The 21,602-nt window shown below is 41.4% G+C and overlaps 1 protein-coding gene across 2 annotated transcripts in view; it reads left to right on the top strand.

Moving 5' to 3' along the window:
- Window positions 1–2,921, top strand: part of MOB3A (MOB kinase activator 3A) — a 49,446-nt gene extending 46,525 nt beyond the window's left edge. For both annotated transcript variants that reach the window (XM_089687447.1, XM_089687448.1), the window contains exon 4: window positions 2,428–2,921. In XM_089687447.1, the coding sequence (XP_089543573.1) occupies window positions 2,428–2,457 (30 nt within the window). In that variant the 3' untranslated portion in view covers window positions 2,458–2,921. The remainder of the gene's footprint in view (window positions 1–2,427) is intronic.
- The last annotated feature ends 18,681 nt before the right edge of the window (window positions 2,922–21,602 follow it).

Genomic DNA, 21,602 nt, shown 5'->3' with positions numbered 1-21,602 from the left:
CCAAGGATGTCGGGACAAGATTGTAGACCTACACAAGGGTGGACTGGGCTACCAAACTATCACCAAGTAGCTTGGTGAGAAGGTGACAACAGTTGGTGCAATCATTCGCAAATGGAACAAACACAAAACTGTCAGTCTCCCTAGGTCCGGTGCATCATGCAAGATCTCATCTCGTGGAGTGTCCGTGATCATGAGAACAGTGAGGAATCATCCCAGAACTCCACATGAGGATCTTGTCAATGATCTCTAGGCAGCTGGGACCATAGTCACCTGAAAACAATTGGTAACACACTTCGCCGACAAGGATTGAAATCCTGCAGTGCCTGCAAGGTCCCTCTGCTTAAGAATGCACATGTCCAGGCCCATCTGAGGTTTGCCACTGAACATCTGAATGATGCAGAGGAGGACTGGTTGAAAGTGTTGTGTTCAGGTGAGTCCAAAATAAAGCTCTTTGGCATCAACTCAACTCGCCGTGTTTGGAGGAGGAGGAGGAATGCTGCCTATGACCCCAAGAACACCATCCTAACTGTCAAACATGGTGGTGGAAACATTCTGCTTTGGGGGTGTTTTTCTGCTAAGGGGACAGGACAACTGCACTGCATCAAAGGGACAACGAACCTTCTTTCCTCAGCCAGGTCATTGAAAATGGATCATGGATGGGTGTTCCAGGATGACAATGACCCAAAACACATGGCCAAGGCAACAAAGGAGTGGCTCAAGAAGAAGCACATTAAGGTCCTGGAGTGGCCTAGCAAGTCTGCAGGCCTTGATCCGATTGAAAATCTTTGGAAGGAGCTGAAAGTTCAAGTTGCCAAACGTCGGCCACCAGACCTTAATGAGTGGGAGAGGATCTGCCAAGAGGAGTGGGCCAAAATCCCTCCTGAGATGTGTGCAAACCTGGTGGCCAACTACAGGAAACGTCTGACCTCTGTGATTGCCAACAAGGGATTTGACACCAAGTACTAAGTCATGTTTTGTGAAGGGGATCAAATACCTATTTCCCTTATGAACATGCAAATCGGTGCATAATTTGTTAGACATGCATTTCTTTTGAATCTTCTGTTGCTATTCTGTCTCTCAGTGGTACAATACACCTATCATTCGATTTTTAGACTGATCATTTCTTTGTGAGTGGGCAAACATTCAAAATCAGCAGGGGATCAAATACTTATTTCCTTCATTGTAGCACACGGGCAAAACACGGAGATGCTGAGCGAAGCTAGTTTTATATTCCTTCCCAGTAGCCAGCATCAATTGGCGACTGATTATTGGGATTTTATGGCTATTGGGTGACACCCACTGCTGGACACCAGGACTACACAGTTCTGCTTCAGGAACAGCAGTGCCACTAGCAGGTGATTCAGGTCCTGACAAGGCAAAAGGTACATTTTTCAGCGTGCTGCTCTAGGTACAAGTAACACTAGATATTGCTTTTAACATAGTAAATCTTCACTTTTTGAATTTCAGCCCACTTTAAGAAATGATTAGGGGCAGGTTTTATCCTGTTGCAGTAGTACTTTACCGCAGCTAAGGGAAGAATTTATGAAATTAGCTGCAATACTATAACAGATATGTCTTAGAATCTGTCCCATTTGCTTCTGTCTATAAAGGTCCCTCAACATTTTTCACGATAGTGGCCTTATAAAGATAAAAGTGCTAGGGATGTCACCCTGATCCCTGCTTTTCTACCTAGTGAAGCACAGATCCCTAACCAGTATCTTCAATATTTGCATATGGTTATGCTTGTTTAAGATCAGGGATTCAACAATTAATGATGGAAGGATAAGGATTACAACCTCGGAACATATGCAGCTCTCATATTTTAATCATGACGGGTTCCTTTTTACCTAATTCGCTTAGTGTTACTAAACCCACAACAGTAAAATCAGTCTGTATATGCAGTAAAACATGCTTGTTATACTCACTGTGGAACCTAAGGGGTTAATCTTCTGGATTGTGTAAAAAGAATGTTTGATCCTGACTTCTCTGCTCGTCCCCCTCTTTTATATCCTGATAAGACATATGTGGAGACGCTCTGTACATGCTCAGTTTAATGTGTATTGCTAGAGTGTTTTTTTGTTCTTGGGAGAGTGCATGTGATCAGCACATGGTCAATAATAAGCACTGTCCAGACAGAGGTCAGGGGTCCTGCATCCTAGAGCAAAATTAAAACTCCTACAAGCTTTAACCAGTGCTCTGCTGAACACTGATAGAAGTCACAAGACTGCTCTAACTGCTGATGAGAAAAGGTATTTAGCTGTTTATATTTACTAAAATAATTGCATTTCCATGTTCTGTGTACTGTAGGAGACCAGATAGTGAATACCCTGCATTAATGATCTGGTCTCCTACAGTACAGTGCCCTGGGTTTAATAAAAATTTAACTGGTTTTAGTAACTATTTTTTTTTTTTTTTTCTTTTAAACAGAAAGAAATGACATTGAAGATGTGTCATTAAGATGTGAATGACCTTTTCTCTCACCTGAATTTGCCACTTATGTTGCCTTTGGAGCCTGTCGAGAACTGCAGAGTTTTATATTTCTGCAAGGAGATGGGTCACACTGGATGAGACTTGCCTTTTATTAATAGATGTCTATATAGGATATTTTAAATCTATTTTTTGATGTGCACTCCTAGATTTTATTTTTTTAACTTGGTATTTCAGATTTTCCTTTTGATACTGTACTTCCACCTGTGATATTTTAGGGTCTGCATTGTGTGAATTACATCTCAGGTTTCTTTGTCACGTTTATGCATTTTACTTCTTTTCTAGCATGTTCACTGCCATTCATACCTGACATGTTAACTTACATGTGTGTGTGTTTTTTTGTTTTTTTTTAATTGATGTATTCAGTCATTTACCAACTATAAAGATAAAACATTTTTGCATTGCTTTGTTTACAATAAATTTTTTAAAAGAAACTGGTATTTCCTCTCAATCTTTTGTTTGGATTGTCAAAATGTCAAATTATGTGCATCTCTGCACTTCTATTCAGCTACTATTGCAATCTGCTGCTCTACTCATAAAACATTTTTTTATAGCCACCAGTGCAGCAAAATATTTGCTAGAACAGAGCAATGAGACCACAAAAGTCATTGCAGGTAAAATGGGAAGGTAAGCATTAGTTTCATGGGCTAAAAAAAGGTAGAAAAAAGCAGGCCAGTTGAGTAAAAAAAAAAAAAAAAAAAAGAAACCCTCCCTGCATCTTTGGAACCTGAAACCCTCTTGTGCTCTAATTTGTATTAACACTGGAAAAAAATTCTTCTGGAGCACCAAAGGCAATTTGATACTTGGACATATATACAGTTAGGTCCATATATATTTGGACACAGGCACAATTTTAGCTTTTTTCAGGTATTTACCAAAACATATTCAAGCTATAGTTATATAATGGATATGGTCTGAAAGTGCACACTGAGGTTTAATTTGAGGGTATGTACATTCAAATTGGAGGAAGGGTTTAGTAATTACAGATCTGAAGCGTTTCCATCCCCTCTTTTTCAAGGAACCAAAAGTAATTGGACAATTGAATAAAATCATAAATAAAATGTTCATTTTTAATATTTTGTTGAGAATCATTTAATGACAATGACTGTCTGAAGTCTGGAACCCATGGACATTACCAAAGACTGGGTTTCCTCCTTTCTGATGCTTTGCCAGGCTCTAACTGCAGCTGTCTTCAGTTGTTCTTTGTTTGTGGGTCTTTCTGCCTTTTCGTTTTGCCTTCAGCAAGTGAAATGCATTTTCAATTGGGTCGAAATCAGGTGATTGACTCGGCCATTGCAAAATATTCCACTTCTTTTCCTTAAAAAGCTCCTGGGTTGCTTTTGCAGTGTGTTTTGGATCATTGTCCATCTGTACTGTGAAGCGCAATCCAATCAATTTTGCTGCATTTGTCAGAATCTGGGCTGACCGTATATCTCTAAACACTGCAGAATTCATCCGGCTGCTTCTGTCTTCTGTCACATCATCAATAAACACCAATGATCCTGTGCCACTGGAAGCCATGCATGCCTATGCCATCACACTGCCTCCACCATATTTTACAGATTAGGTTGTGTGCTTTGGATCATGAGCTGTTCCAAGCCTTCTCCACACTTTTTTCTTCCCACCATTCTGGTGCAGATTAATCTTCGTTTCATCCATCCAAAGAATGATTTCCAGACCTGGTCTAGCTTTTTTTAGATGGTTTTTGGCAAAGTCTAATCTGGCTTTTCTATTCTTCAGGCTTATAAATTGTTTGCACCTTGTGGTGAACCCTCTGCATTTGCTCTTGTGATGTTTTCTCTTGATTGTAGACTTTGACAATGATACACCCACCTCCTGGAGAGTGTCCTTCACTTGTCTGGATGTTGTGAATGGGTTTTTCTTTACCATAGAGAGGATCCTGCGATCATCCACCATTGTTGTCTTCCGTGGACATCCATGCCTTTTTATGTTGCTCAGCTCACCAGTGCATTCTTCTTTCCTCAGAATGTACCACCAATTTTGCCACTCCTAATGTTGCTGCTATCTCTGTTGGATATGTTTCATTTTTGAAGCCTTATATTGGCCTGTTTCACTTGCATGGACAGCTCCTTTGAACACGTGATGTAGGTTCACAGCAATAGATGGCAATTGCAAATACCACACTTAGAATCAACTCCAGACCTTTTACCTGCTTAATTGATGAAGAAATAACTAAGGAGTAGCCCACACCTGGCCAAGAAACAGATGTTGATTCAATTGTCCAATTACTTTTAGTCCCTTGAAAAAGAGGGGATGGCTACGCCTAAGAGCTGTAATTCTTAAACCCTTTCTCCAATTTGGATGTAAATGCCCTCAAATTAAACCTGAAAGTGTTCACTTTCAGCCCATATCCATTCTATAACAATAGCTTGAATATGTTTTGGTAAATACCTGAAAAAAACTAAAACTGTGCCTGTGTCCAAATATATATGGACCTAACTCTAGATATGTCCAAAAGTATTAGGACACCCCTCCAAATTTTTGGATTCAGATGTATAAAATCAAGTACCTAGGCATGCAGACTGCTTCTACAAACGTGAAAGAATGGATTGCTCTCAGGAGCTCAGTGAAATTAAGTGTAATACCGTGATAGTTTGCTATCTGTACAATAAGTTCATCTGTGAAATTTCCTTGCTATTAAATATTCCACGGTCAACTGCTAGTGGTAGTATAACAAAGTGGAAGCAACTGGGAACAATAGTAACTCCAAGAAGTGGTAGACCACGTAAAATGACAGAGCGGGGTCAGCGCATGCTGAAGTGCACACAAGTCGCCAAATGTCTCCAGAGTCAATAGCTAAAGACCTCCAAACTTCGTGTGGCCTTCAGATTAGCACAACAGTGAATAGAGCGCTTCATGGAATGGGTTTCCATGGCCGAGCAGCTGCATCCCAGCCTTGCATCACCAACTGGAATGCAAAGCATTGAATGCAATGGTGAAAGCACACCACCACTGGACTCTAGAGCAGTGGACACGTGCTCTTTGGAGTGACAAATCGCGCTTCTCTGTCTGGCAATCAGATGGACGTGTCTGGGTTTGGCAGTTGCCAAGAGAACAGTACTTGCCTGACTGCATTGTGCCAAATGTAAAGTTTGGTGGAGGGGTGATTATGGTGGGTTGTTTTTCAGGGGTTGGGCTTGGCCCCTTAGTTCCAGTGAAGGGAACTCTTATGGTGACAGCATAATGAGACATTTTGGACAATTTCATGCTACCAACTTTGTGGGAACAGTTTGGGGACAGCCTCTTCCGGTTCCATAATGACTATGGACCTTGCTTTGTGCACTGGGGCGCAAAGATATGGATGAGCAAGTTTGGGGTGGAAGAACTTGACTGGCCTGCACAAAGTCCTGACCTCAATCCGATAGAACACCTTTGGGATGAATTAGGCTACGTTCACACTAGCGTTGTGTGCAGGTGGCAGAGAGGCGTTTGGGAAGCGTTTTTACCGCTTCCCAAACGCCTCAGACAATTCTGCACATTGCAGCACATGGTGCTGTTCTAACGGGAGCGTTAGCGGCGCGGCAAAACGGACACCTCTGGTCGAGTCAGGAGGCGTTGAAGCCTCCTATTCTAGTCTATGGTGCCGCTCCGCAAATGCCTGACGTTTGCGGGGTGGTTGCAGAGCATTTGCGGAGGGGTAACACCATTCAAACTTCATTATAGGCGTTTGTAGGGCGTTTTTAACGCTCGGCAAACGCCTAGCAACAGCCGCTAAACCGCGCATGCGGAGCGTTAAAAATCGCTCCGCAAACGCCGGACCAACACTTGCCAAGCGCTATAGGGGCGTTTCACAAGCGTTGGTAAAACAGTCAAGTGTGAACGAACCCTTAGAGTGGAGACTGCGAGCCAGGCCTTCTCGTCCGATATCAGTGCCTGACCTCACAAATGCGCTTCTGGAAGAATGGTCAAACATTCCCATAGACACACTCCTAAACCTTGTGGACAGTCTTCGCAGAAGAGTTGAAGCTGTTATAGCTGCAGAGGTGAACTCTAAGACAGGGACGCCATCAAAGTTCATGTGTGTGTAATGGCAGGCATCCCAATACTTTTGGCAATATAGTGTATGTGTGTATATATATATATGTGTGTGTGTGTGTGTGTGTGTGTGTGTGTGTGTATATATTGTTCTGAAAACTTTCCACTTTTTGTGAACTCCTGCTAAAAACTTAAATGCATATTCAGGAAGAAGTTTTACAAATACTTTGTCTTTGCACGAGAGTATGTCTCATGATTCTGTGTCTATTTTGATAGGAAATCGGCTTGTTTGCTCTGTGTGAAACTCAACTCCTTTCCACTGGGTCTTCAGCTTGTGCAAGGCAGCATTTAAATTTCCCATATTGGAAGGATTCTTACAGTGTTACTAAATCCACAACAGTAAAATCAGTCTGTATATGCAGTAAAGCATGCTTGTTTTACTCACTGTGGAACCTAAGGGGTTAATCCTCAGCAATGGAGCAACACCTCCAGGATGGAGACCGCTGTGACAGATGTGAGCAGGTTGCCCTTCTGGAAACTCACGTTTAATGATCTGGATGAGCAAGTTGCAACACTGGGCAGAACCGGCAACCTTGAAAGAGTTCCGCTCTCTGAGCAGGTAGCTAAGGGGATTGATGTGAAGGGCGGTGGGACTAATCAGGATTATCAGGTAGGAAGATGGGCTACTGTAATGGGAGTAAGTGGTAGGGGCTCACAGTATAGGAAGGCCGGGCCTGGGTTTGTACACCCAAACAGATTGCCAAGGTGGGTGAAGATGTGGGGGTGGCAGCCCTGGATTTCATTGCTATCCCTAACAGCCGGGAGGGCAGTCCATCTGAGAGGGGTGGTGAGGTTGGTGCAGGAAGGCCTAGACAGCTGGTGGTAGTAGGGGATTCTATAATCAGAAGGACTGAGAATAATTTGTCACCAGGATCGCCTCAACCAAATGGTTTGCTGTCTCCCTGGTGCCAGGCTTCGGCATGATGTGGACCGGGTTGATAAATTACTGGGAGGGGCTGGGCATGACCCAGCTATCTTGGTTCATGTTGGAACCAATGACAGAATATGTGGAATGTGAAGGCTCCTTAACCAGTTGCCGACCAGCCACAGTACATATACTGCGGCAGTGCGGCACCGCTGTGCAAAATCGCGTATATAAATGTGATATTGCATATCGGGTAGGGGGCGTGCGCCTGCGCTGCCGTTTGCAGCCGCGGGTGTCAATCACCGGGTCCCGGCTGGTCATTACCCGCCGGGTCCCAGCGATTGCCGGCAGTCACTGACACAGAGCACAGCTGCATTGTTTTCAATGCAGCTCTGCTCCCTGCCAGTTCCCAACACACTGTTCCTGAGAGCGGAGTTTAACTCTTGGGATCAGTGTGTTCCTGTGAAGTACACCCCCTCAGCCCCCTAGTAAACCACTCCCCTCACACAGTTAACCCTTTGATTGCCTAAAAAAAGTTAACCCCTTCCTCTCCAGTGCCATTCGTACAGTGTCAGTGTTTTTTTCGGTTTTTTTTTTTTGCACTGATCACTGTATTGGTGTCACTGGGAAAGTCAGTGACCCCAAGTCAGTTCCCCCCCCAGTGTCAGAATGTCCGCCGCTGTCCCACCATAAGTTGCTGATTGCCGCCTTTATTAGTATAAAAAAAATAAAAATTGCAGTATATATACCGCCATTTGTAAACGCTATAACTTTCACGTATACCAATTAATTTACATGCATTGGGATTTTTTTTTTTTTTTTTAGCAAAGACATGTCGCAGAATACATTTTGACCAAAATTTGACAATTTGATTTTTAAATTTTTTTACTGGACATGTTTTATAGCAAAAAGTCCAAAATATTTTTTTTCTTAATTTTTTTTTTTTTTTTTTTATAGCGTGAAAAATAAAAAACGCACAGGCGATCAAATACCACCGAAAGATAGCTCAATTTGTGGGGGAAAAAAGATGTAAATTTAATTTTGGTGCAGCGTTGCATGACTGCGCAGTTGTCAGTTGTTTTTTTTTTTTTTTTTTTGCACATTGGGACGATTTCTTTTTTTTTTATTTAAATCTTTATTCATTTTCCATATAAAATACATATTTCATCATTACTCTCATATATCATACAAAACCATCAGTTATATCCCTTTCTATCTTTATTCCCATTACCCCCTACCACCTATCTAATACCCCCACCCACCCTGAAACCTACCCCCTCCTAATAATAAAACCACCCACTCTGCATTTCTCCATTACATCTTTTCCTAAGTAAGGGGGACTTTCACATATCCCTCTCTACTGCTTCATATATTTCAACTTGGGCACAAAATATTCCCATTTTCCCCACCTCCTGTAATATATCCCCATCTTGTCTTCTTGCATATAATACAGTTTCTCCATCCTACATATCTGGTTCACTCTTTCTACCCAATCCTCTTCTCTCGGCACCTCTGAGCTATGCCAAAACTTAGGTATCAGCCCCTTTGCCGCATTCAGATAGTACCATATACCCAAATCCTTGTATTTGTTCACTGATAGCTCTGTACTATGTAATAGACACAACTCTGGATCCAATCCTATCTTTATCCCAGAGATTATCCCAATGAAATGAACCATTGTCTCCCAAAAACCTTGAATCTTTGGGCACTCCCACCATATGTGATATAACGTACCTATCTTTCCACACCCCAGCCAACACTCTGGTGTATTTTCCCCACTCATTTTGTATTCAACGTTCGGTGCAATGTGCCATCTTGTTAAACACTTATAGTTTACCTCCACCTCTCTCATGCTTACGTTCTCATGTGTTAGTCTACATATTTTCCTCTGTCTTCATCTATCTCTATTCCCAAATCCCTTTCCCATTTTACTATGTACATTGGCTTTGCGTGTGTCTAATTCAGTGAGAATCTTATAAACTTTTGCCGTGCCCCATTTCCCATCTCCACGTGATTCCAACAATCTCTCAAACAAATTCCAATCCTTTCTCAATCTCAAAGGTTTCGGAAGACTCCCGAAAAAGTGTTTTATTTGGTGATATCTCCACTCGTCTAACTTAATAAAAAGTTCCCTTTTGTCCTTTTTCAACTCCTTAAGTGTTCTCAATTCCTGTCCTTCCATAATATCCCTCAGTTGAATATCCTCCTTTTTAAACCATTTTCCTGTGCTCTCCTCCCTACCTGGTGGGAAATACTCTGTGTTCCTCAGTGACATTAATTGTGAATTAAAATCCTATTTCATAAGCTTGTGCAGTTTATCCCAAACCTTTATAACGTTTAATGTATAAACACTCGTGGTATCTTTTAATCCTCTATATTGTGCTGGTACCCATATGATTTTACTCAAGTTAACTGCTAAATTCATTTTCAATCTTGACCCACCTTTTCCCCTCTGGATTGTGTGTCCAGTCATAAATTCTTGCTAGAACTACTGCTCTATAATACCTCTTAAAATCTGGCACTCCCAATCATCCCTTCTCTTTATTTCTACTCAACAAATCATAAGATATTCTAGGTTTTTTATTTTTCCATATATATCTTAACATCGTTTTAATTACCTTGAAAAAAACCTCTGGAATTTCAATTGGGATCATCTGGAATTTATATAGGATTTTAGGTACAATTACCATTTTTATCAGATTTATGCGCCCTATCCAAGACTGGTTACCTCCTCCCAATTTCTTTAGTTCCTCCTTAATCTCATTTAAAAGTAAGATATAATTTGATTTATAAAAGTTCTTATATGAAGCAGTGAGTTTAACCCCTAGATATTTTATCTCTCTATCTTTCCATATAAAAGGGAATTCTTTTTGTATCTTTTCTTTTTCACTATTTGGAAGATTTACATTTAAGATCTCAGTTTTTGTTGGGTTCATTTTCAAATTTGATAGTTCCCCACAATCCTTTAAGCTCTTCATTAAATTTGGGAGTGTTATCCTAGGATTTCCCACATAGAACAACAGGTCGTCCGCAAAGGCTGCCACTTTATGTTCCATTCCTCCTATCTGTATTCCTTTTATGTCCATATTTTTCCTAATTGTTGCCAGTAAAGGTTCCAATGACAATACATACAACAATGGGGACAGTGGGCATCCCTGTCTTGTTCCATTTGACATCCCAATAGGTTCCGACCTCTCTCCATTAACCAAAATAACCGCGGAGGGCTCTCTATACAATTTTCCTATCCACTCTCTCATTCTAACTCCCAATCCTAGAGTCTCCAGAGTGTCCATCATGAAGCTCCAATCTACTCCTCCTACATACTTTTTCCTCCCTGCACGGTGAATGTTTACATGTTATGTGCAATTAAACCATGGCAACATCTAATGTTTGTGTAGTATTATGTTCAGCAGACTGTGTTCTTCTATTGTTGTGACTTAGATGACGTTCAGAGCACATTGTATGCCCAATTCATGCAAAACTCCACGTAATCCCAAGGGGTTCACATACTTTTCTTGCAACTATTTCTTCAATTTAGGTATTAACAATTCACTAAATTTTTTATAGTACCTCACAGTATAACCATCTGGGCCTGGGCTTTTTCCCGTCATGGTACTTTTTAATGCTATTTTTATTCCTGTGTAATTTCTAGATCAAGGGAATTCAGTTGATCTTCACTTAACTTCGATAGTCCTGCATTTTTTAGCTATACCCTTCTTTTTTCTCTACTCGCATTTCCACTTTTATTTACTGAATCCTGGGAAGTAATATTATACAGCTTGCTATAATATTCCTTAAACACCTTGATGATCTCTTTAGTAGAATTAACCGTTTCTCCCTTGGGGTTTCTTATTTTTTCTATATAATTCCTGTTTTTCTTTTTCCTCAAGGCTCTCATTAAATATTTTCCTGGTCTATCTCCCCATCTATACCTCTCACTTGCCACTTTATTCAAAACTCTTCTCCTCTCCTCTTCCATCAGTATCTCTAGTTCTTCTTTCTTTTTTGCTACCTTCTTTCTTATCTCTTTTGTTCTATTTTTATGTATCTGCTCCAGGTCAAATATTTCTTTTAACAGCCCAGTAAGTTTCTCTCTTCTTTCCCTTTTCTTTTTTGCCCCGGACGCAATCAATATACCTCTTATGTAGGCCTTATGGGACTCCCATACTGTAGCCACCGACACTTCCCCTGTCTCATTCTCCTGAAAAAATCTTTCAATCTCTTCCCTAATCTTCTGATCTATCTCCTGATCCAGGAGAAGAGCCTCATTCAGCTTCCATCCTATACCACCTGTCAACTGCCTCCCCCACCCTAATTTCAATGTAACAGGGGCATGGTTTGAGAGAGACATTGCCTCTATTTCTACTTTAGCCACCATCTCTATAAGTTGATGATCAACCAATATATAGTCCAATCTCGAGTACATCTCGTGTGCATTAGAGAAGAAAGTATAGTCTCTCTCTTCCATGTATTATTCTCCAAATATACACCAGTTGGCACTCATGCATCACCATCTTTAAAGTTCTCAGAGACCTACCTCCCTCTCGCTGCGCGATGGAGGTCGTATCCATCTGTGGATCCATACAGAGATGGATACGAGTAGCATGTAGCAGAATATATTTTGGCCTAAATTTATAACTAACTTTGAGTTTATTATATATTTTTTTATAGCCGAAAGTAAAAAATATTGTTTTTCTTCAAAATGTTCGGTCTTTTTTTGTTTATAGCACGAAAAATAAAAAGCGCACAGGTGTTCAAATACCACCAAAAGAAAGCTCTATTTGTGTGAAAAAAAGAACGTAAATTTCGTTTGGGTACAGCATTGCATGACCGCACAATTATTAGTTGAATTAGTGAAGTGCTGAGTAGCAAAAAGAGGCCTGGTCATTAAGGGGGGGTAAATCCTCAGGAGGGCAAGTGGTTAAGAATCAATTTAAAGAACTAGGCTGCAAGTTGAAGGGAAGGACCTCCAAGGTGATATTCTCTGAAATATTACCCGTGCCATGCGCAACTCAGGAAAGACGGGGAGATTAGAAAATTCTATGCATGGCTGAAGACCTGGTGTAAGAGGGAAGGATTTGGGTTTCTAGAGCACTGGGCTGACTTTTCATTGGGGTGAAACCTATATGCTAGAGATGGTTTGCACCTAAATGGAAGGGGGTCTGCTGTGCTGGAGGAGAGGTTTATGGGAAGGCTGGAGGAGTATTTAAGCTAGAATTGAGGGGGGAGGGAGAATTAGATTATAATGGGTAGACAGATCAGACGGGTCAGTACTTATTAGTGGATGGAATGGGGAAAGATGAGGGGAAGGCCATGGCAGATAAGAAGGTTCCCATGTTACAAACAACCAGTGGAATTGGTACCATTTGTATGAAAAAAAAAAATATGCAAACTACGTGTGAACAAGGTGTAAATGAATTAAAGTGTTTGTTCACCAATGCCAGAAGTCTGCCAAGCAAAATAGATGAGTTGGAAGCTTTGGTGCATGAAGAGAACTATGATTTAATTGGTATTGCTGAATCTTGGCTTCATTCTTCACATGACTGGGACATTAATATTCCTGGCTATGTTCTCTTTTGGAGAGACGGTAAAAAGTAAAGGTGGTGTTGTCTGTCTCTATGTAAAAAGTGATCTCAGAGCGAGTGTGAAAGAGGACCTAGTTGATGGAGAGTGTGATGAGGCTGAACTATTATGGATGGAACTGCACATGGGGGTGCGTACTACAAAGGTAATCAGAGTTTGTTATTGGCCTCCCAGTGTTAATGAGGAGGTGGAGACTCCTTGCACAAATCGAAAGGGCTGGGACAGTGATAATGGGGATTTTAACTACCCAGAAATTGACTCGAGTAATGGTACTGCAGGAACAGTTGAAGGGCAAAAATTTTTAATCCTACTACAGGACAATTTTATGGTACAGTTCATAGAGTCCCCTACTAGGAATGATGCTCTGCTGGACCTTCATAATAAGCTCTGCAGACCTTATGAATGTCCATATAAAAGAACATCTGGGTAGCAGTGACCATAACATGATTTCATTTATTGTTAGCTGTAAACAGGCAAAATAAAAATTCTCAATTGTAAGAGAGCTAGTTTTCCAAGTCTGGGAGGGAATATTGGCATCGATGAACACAACACAGAAATGGGAGTTCTTCAAAAAGACTATGTGAACACACTGCAAAATATATTCCCATGGGGAACAAGATTAAAAGGCTTAAAATCAAACCTATGTGGCTTACAGCCAAAGTTAAAAAAGCTATAGATAATAAGAAAAGAGCTTTTATTAAATATAAAAATAAAGGAACGCTATCATTGTTTAAACATTACAAAAAAGATAACAGAATATGCAAAAAGGAAATAAAGGCCGCAAAAATTTAAAACGAACGACAGATTGAAAAAGATAGCAGAACCAACTCCCAAAAATTCTTCAAATATTAATAGTAAAAAGGTCAGGTCCGAGCATGTAGGCCCTTTCCAAAATAATCTAGAGTGGGTGACTGGGGATAAAGGGAAGGCAAATGTATTAAATACCTTCTTCAGCTCTGTGTATACAAAGGAGCATAGGGGAGCTCTTGTCCATAATAGGAATGGTATTGACACAGCTCCAGATGATCCACATTGGCTCACAATTAATATGATTCAAAAATATTTAGACAGAATAAAGGTGAATAAAGCACCTGGACCAGATGGCATACACCCACAGGTCCTTAAAGAATTGAGCTCTGTCATTTCAAAGCCATTGTTTCTAATTTTTAGGGACTCTTTAATAACTGGCATAGTACCACTGGATTGGCGTAAGGCCAATCTGGTACCTATATTTAAAATGGGGTCAAAATCTTTACCAAGTAATTATAGACCTGTTAGTTTAACTTTTATAGTTGGGAAGATACTGGAGAGTTTAATAAAATACCACATAGATGAGTTATTGCTGGAAAATATATTTTAAGCAACAGACAGCATGAATTCATGAAAGACAGAAGTTGTACCCCAAGATTCAGTGTTGGGACCCTTACTTTTTAATATAGTTATAAACGATATATGGTCTGGGATTAAAAATCCCATTTCAGTCTTTGCAGATGACACCAAGCTGTGCAGTGGAATAGCGTCCTTACAGGATGTGTTCAATTTACAAGCCGACCTCAATGCACTGTTTAATTGGGCAACTATGTGGCAAATGAGGTTTAATGTTGATAAATGTAAGGTTATGCACTTGGGGGCTAAGAATATGCATGCATCATACATACTAGGGGGGGTACAACTGGGGGAATCAATGGTGGAGAAGGATCTGGGAGTTCTGGTAGATCACAAGCTTAATAATGGCATGCAATGCCAAGCTGCGGTTTCTAAAGCGAGCAAAATCCTCTCTTGTATTAACCACTTGAGCTCCAGAGGATTTACCCCCCTTAATGACCCGGCCTCTTTTTGCTACTCAGCGCTGCACTAATTCAACTGATAATTGCGCGGTCATGCAATGCTGCACCCAAACGAAATTTACGTCCTTTTTTTCACACAAATAGAGCTTTCTTTTGGTGGTATTTGATCATCTGTGCGCTTTTTATTTTTCACGCTATAAACAAAAAAAGGCCAAAACTTTTGAAGAAAAACAATATTTTTTACTTTCAGCTATAAAAAATATATAGTAAACTCAAAGTTGGTTATAAATTTAGGCCAAAATGTATTCTGCTATATGTTTTTGGTAAAAAAAATCCCAATGAGTGTATATTGATTGCTTTGTGTGGAAGTTATAGCGTCTACAAACTATGGTATAAATACTGCAATTTACGCCATTTTTCTGCTATACAGCGCTGAGCTAGTTTAACGGACAATTGCGCAGTCATGCAATACGGTACATAAATTACATTTACATCCTTTTTTTTTCCCACAAATTGAGCTTTCTTTTGGTGGTATTTGATCACCTGTGCGGTTTTTATTTTTTGCGCTATAAAAAAAAGGCTGCCAATTTTGAGGAAAAAAAAACAATATTTTGGACTTTTTGCTATAAATCATGTCCAGTAAAAAAAAAATGCAAAAATCAAATTTAGTCATAAATTTCTGCCAAAATACATTCTGCGACATGTCTTTGCTAAAAAAAAAAAACCAATATGTGTAAATTAATTGGTTTACATGAAAGTTATAGCGTTTACAAATGGCGGGAAAGATACTGGGATTTTTAGATTTTTTTTTATACTAATAATGGCGGCGACCAGCGAATTATGGCGGCGATCAGTGACTTATGGCAGCGACCAGCGACTTATGGCGGGACTGCGGCGGACATTCTGACATTGGGGGGTACTGACTTGGGGTCACTGACATCCCCAAAAACACTAATACAGTGATCAGTGCAAAAAAAAAAACACTGACACTGTACTAATGGCACTGGGGAGGAAGGGGTTAACTTTATTTTGCAGGGAAGGGTTATCTGAGTGAGGGGAGTGTTTTACTAAGTGCGGGGGTGTGTGCTGCACGGGTCACCGCTGATCGAGAGAGAGAAACTCTTCTTTCTCGATCAGCTCGTCCTCGAGCTGTCAGGGAAGTGACAGACAGCACAGCTACTGCAGCTGTGCTGTCTGTCACTGTTTGCCACCAATCGCCGGGAAACAGTCGGTAAGGACCGGCTGTGACCCGGCGACTGACATCCGCGGCGGTGATCGGCGGGACACCTCGTGCGTGCCCCCTATCTCTTTACAAAACACACGTTTTAAAACGTGGTTTTGCCTGCCCGTGCCGCCCTGCAGCCGTATTTCTACAGTGGCAGGGCGGCAAGTGGTTAAAAGAGGTATAGACTCCAGAGAGAGAGATATCATATTACCCCTGTACAAATCCTTAGTAAAACCTCATCTGGAATATGCAGTTCAGTTTTGGGTACCAAATCACAAAAAGAACATTGGGGAACTGGAGAAAGTACAGAGAAGGGCAACCAAACTGATAAGAGGCATGGAGGAGCTCAGCTATGAGGAAAAATTAGAGGTACTGAATTTATTCTCTCTTGAGAAGAGGAGATTAAGGGGGGATATGATCAACATGTATAAATACATCAGTGGTTCATATAGTGAACTTGGTGTAGAGTTATTCACCCTGAGGTCATCACAGAGGACAAGGGGGCACTCTTTACATCTGGAGGAAAAGAGATTTAATCTCCAAACGCAGAAAGGTTTCTTCACAGTGAGAGCTGTGAAAATGTGGAATAGACTCCCTCAAGAGTTAGTTCTGACCAGCTCAGTGGATTGCTTTAAAAAAGGCCTGGATTCTTTCTTAGACACACAGAATATAACTGGATACTAACATTTATAGGTAAATTTGATCCAGGGAATATCCGATTGCCTCTTGGTCGGGGGATCAGGAAGGAATTTTTTTCCCTGCAGGAGCAAATTAGATCGTGCTTTGCTGGGGGTTTTTACGCCTTCCTCTGGATCAACTGTGGGTATAGGATTATAATTTTTTTTTTTTTTTTAATGGTTGAACTGGATGGACTTTTGTCTTTTTTCAGCCAGACTAACTATGTAACTATTGTGTTAAAAACGCTGTTTAATTCTGGCTTCTCTGATCCTCCCCTTCTTCCAGTGTACCCCTCTTATCTCCTGATAAGACATATTGTGTAGAGTCACACTGCACATGCTCAGTTTGGTGTGTATTGCTAGAGAGGTTTTTCTTTTTTTTCTTGGGAGAGTGCATGTGATCACTGTCTGGTCAGGGGTCCTGCATCCTCTTAGAGGAGAATGAAAACGCCTCCTACAAGTTTTAACCAGTGTTCTGTTGGACACTGATAGAAGTCACAAGACTGCTCTAACTGCTGATGCGAAAAGGTATTTAACAGTCTATATTTACTAAAATAATTGCATTTCCATGTTTTGTGTACTGTGGGAGAGCAGACATATAGAACGCAGGGCCCTGGGTTTAGTAACACTTTCTAATTAATTGTAGATCTTAGTGGGAGAACTGATGTCACAGTAAACTTAGAAGGCTTCAGTAATTTTCAAGACTACATGAAGTTTGTTTGCAGCCTGCTGGCAGCTTCTTGAAGTGACTGTCAGCACTCCCATTAAAATGTGTAATTACATCCTAAAACTGGAACCACACAATTCCTTCAACAAAGCTGCTTCAAGTAGCACTAAAACCTGATAGCAGTACGACAGTCATAACTCCAGTTGGCATAATTGATTCACCCAGTTTTACTTCCTAAAGATAGAATGAAGCGTTTGCGTTGTTTAGCCTCAAGTGCATAAGGGCTCGTTCATAGCAGCAGTTGGGCGGCGGTAAAACCCTGCCGATGAGATGCGTTTTTGCTGCCTCCCAACCACTCCCTCCTTTTTCTTCAGAGACAGCAGATGGGGGTCTACACATGCCGCAGTCTCAATCCTTGCAACTTCATTTTCAAAGGCTTTAACCACTAGCCTACAGGGCACTTATACCCCCTTCCTGCCCAGGCCAATTTCCAGCTTTCAGAGCTGTTGCACTTTGAATGACAATTGCGCGGTCATGCAAAACTATACCCATATGAAATTTTTATCATTTTTTGTGACAGATAGAACTTTATTTTGGTGGTATTAAATCACCTCTGGGTTTTTTATTTTTTCTTAAACAAAAAACCACTGAAAAGTTTGAAAAAAAAAAAGTTTTTTTTTAGTTTTTGTTATAAAATTTTGTAAATAAGTGATTTTTCTCCTTCACTGATGTGCGCTAATGAGGCTGCAGTGATGGGCACTGATAGGCTGCACTGATGGACACTGATAGGTGGCACTGATGGGCACTGAGGAGGCACTGGTAGGTGGCACTGATGGGCATTGACAGGCATCACTGAAGGGCACTGAAAGGCAGCACTCATATATGGCACTGATAGGTGGCACTGATAGGGGGCACTGACTGGCACTGATAGGCGGCAGTGACTGGCACTGTTAGGTGGCACTGACTGGCACTGTTAGGCGGCAATGATAGGCAGCACTGACGAGCACTGATGCACACTGATAGGTGGCACTGATAGGTGGCACTGATTGGCAGCACTGATAGGTGGCACTGACTGGCATTGATAGGTGGCACTGACTGGCACTGATGGGTGACACTGAAAGGCATCTCAGATGGGCACTGATATGTGGCATTAATGTGCACTGGTAGGCACTGAAATGTGGCATTGATGAGGCACTGATGGGCACTGGCAGGTGGCATGGATGAGCACTGACAGCTGGCACTGATGGACACTGACAGGTGGCACTGCTGGGGCTGCACAGATCATCAGGGCACACTGATCATCAGTGCCCTGATGATCAGTGTACATGTCCCCTTTGAGGGATGCCGATTACCGGCTCTCCTCTCGAGCTGTCAGCGTGACAGCTCGTGAGGAGAGAAATGCCGATAACCGGCATTTCCCTATTTACATGCTATCAGCTGTGATTGGATAGTATGATAGTATGTTTACTTATGCACTTTAGAAAATAAAGCAAACCCCAGCCAAAAATAAGACAATTTTATAGTACCTTTTAAAAGATAAAATAAAAAATATTTTGTAGCATTATTTAATTTTAATCCAGATCTCTCCCCCTCAGTACTTCTTTTTCACCACAAGATGCCCTGCAATATACAGACATGTTCCTCTGAGCCCAGGTCGTCTTTGACCTGTTCCATCCTGTGACCAGACAGTGAAAGGAAACAACAAAGTGATAAGCTCATCTCTGTCACTACTTTTTTCCTATCCAGAAGGTACTTATTTGCACATGAACTGCTGCTTCATCAAATCCTGAGAACCAGGTCTGGAGTGTGCAAGTTACACTACTTTAAGCATACACTTGGTGCACATCTGCATATATAGCAGTACAATGTACACTTGAGAACCCTCTTAATACATACAGTGGGGCAAAAAAGTATTTAGTCAGCCACCAATTGTGCAAGTTCTCCCACTTAAAAAGATGAGAGAGGCCTGTAATTGGCATCATAGGTAGACCTCAACTATGAGAGACAAAATGAGAAAAAAAATCCAGACAATCACATTGGCTGATTTGGAAAGAATTTATTTGCAAATTATGGTGGAAAATAAGTATTTGGTCAATATCAAAAGTTCATCTCAATACTTTGTTATATATCCTTTGTTGGCAATGACAGAGGTCAAACGTTTCCTGTAAGTCTTCACAAGGTTGGCACACACTGTTGCTGGTATGTTGGCCCATTCCTCCATGCAGATCTCCTCTAGAGAAGTGATGCTTTGGGGCTGTCGCTGGGCAACACGGACTTTCAACTCCCTCCAAAGGTTTTCTATGGGGTTGAGATCTGGAGACTGGCTAGGCCACTCCAGGACCTTGAAATGCTTCTTACGAAGCCACTCCTTCATTGCCCGGGCGGTATGTTTGGGATCATTGTCATGTTGGAAGACCCAGCCACGTTTCATCTTCAATGCCCTTGCTGATGGAAGGAGGTTTGCACTCAAAATCTCACGATACATGGCTCCATTCATTCTGTCCTGTACATGGATCAGTCATCCTGGAGAAACAGCACCAAAGCATGATGTTGCCACCCTCATGCTTCACAGTAGGTATGGTGTTCTTTGGATGTAACTCAGCATTCTCTCTCCTCCAAACACGACGAGTTGTGTTTCTACCAAACAGTTCTATTTTGGTTTCATCTGACCATATGACATTCTCCCAATCCTCTTCTGGATCATCCAAATGCTCTCTAGCAAACTTCAGATGGGCCCGGACCTGAGTCCCTGGCGGCGTAGTGTGTTACTGATGGTAGCCTTTGTTACGTTAGTCCCAGCTCTCTGCAGGTCATTCACTAGGTCCCCCCCCCCCCCCCGTGTGGTCCTGGGATTTTTGCTCACCGTTCTTGTGATCATTTTGACCCCACGGGGTGAGATCTTGCGTGGAGCCCCAGATCGAGGGAGATTATCAGTGGTCTTGTATGTCTTCCATTTTCTAATTATTGCTCCCACAGTTGATTTGTTCACACCAAGCTGCTTGCCTATTGCAGATTCAGTCTTCCCAGCCTGGTGCAGGTCTACAATTTTGTTTCTGGTGTCCTTCGACAGCTCTTTGGTCTTCACCATAGTGGAGTTTGGAGTGTGACTGTTTGAACTTGTTATCAGTATAAAAGACACCTGTCCACAACCTCAAACAGGTGCCATTGATACAGGTAATGAGTGCACGACAGAGGAGCCTCTTAAAGAAGAAGGTACAGGTCTGCGAGAGCCAGAAATCTTGCTTGTTTGTAGGTGACCAAATACTTATTTTCTTCCATAATTTGCAAATAAATTCTTTCCAAATCAGCCAATGTGATTGCCTGTCTGGATTATTTTTTCTCATTTTGTCTCTCATAGTTGAGGTCTACCTATGATGCCAATTACAGGCCTCTCTCATCTTTTTAAGTGGGAGAACGTGCAGAATTGGTGGCTGACTAAATACTTTTTTCCCCACTGTAAATGGCAAACAAACCACAACTTTATAATAAATAATTGCAATCCGCCATGTGAAAAGCGAAACGAGACATATGAAAAGTGAAAAAGTGCTCAGTCCAACATATGTTCTGTGAGATTCAATCAAATCTTCAATCAAAGGTGATGAGCAAATGTTATTCCTCCACCAAATAAATGATCAGCCTCTTACCAAAAATAATGATCTCACTTTCCAGCACTCAGCACTCATCTCACTGATAGCATACTTTCACTGCCTCCTCAGCATAATGTGACAGACACTAGAAGGAATTTTCTTGTGCAATAAATGAATGTTAAGAAACAGACATCAAAGCCTCGAGTATCAGCATGTATATGACATCTCCGGCTAGGCCCCGCCCAGCATGTTCACCACCAATCAGCATCATTAGGGGAATGGAGCATACTTACTTAAAGGAGAAACTTGAGGTATCCAAAACACAAACCTACAGTATCTCCTCCGTGCTGCAGCATCACCATCATCATCACAGCTGTCCCATACCGGCTCTGTGACCATGAACTGAGCAATCACATGACCATTGATCGCTTAGCTGAAAGCAGTGACTGTCTAGAGTGCCAGGCTTGGTAGAAGGTGGCATACTAAATGGTGGTGCCGGCTGTCGATCAATATTGTTGGGATCCTTCTCGAACCTTGCCTGGATCTGCTTGGTCAGTTGATAGTGGGCATTGGCCCACTATTAGCAGACTCTGGGTTACAAGAGAACAAAAGTAAATGTATTCTAATGACAATCGAGAGAAGTACAGACAAAGAACTTTGGCCATACT

Source organism: Staurois parvus, unplaced genomic scaffold (genome assembly GCF_062004578.1).
Source record: "Staurois parvus isolate SC_StPar_1 unplaced genomic scaffold, SC_StPar_1.0 ptg000425l, whole genome shotgun sequence".
Lineage (NCBI taxonomy): Eukaryota > Metazoa > Chordata > Amphibia > Anura > Ranidae > Staurois > Staurois parvus.
This window is presented reverse-complemented; position numbering and strand designations above follow the sequence as displayed.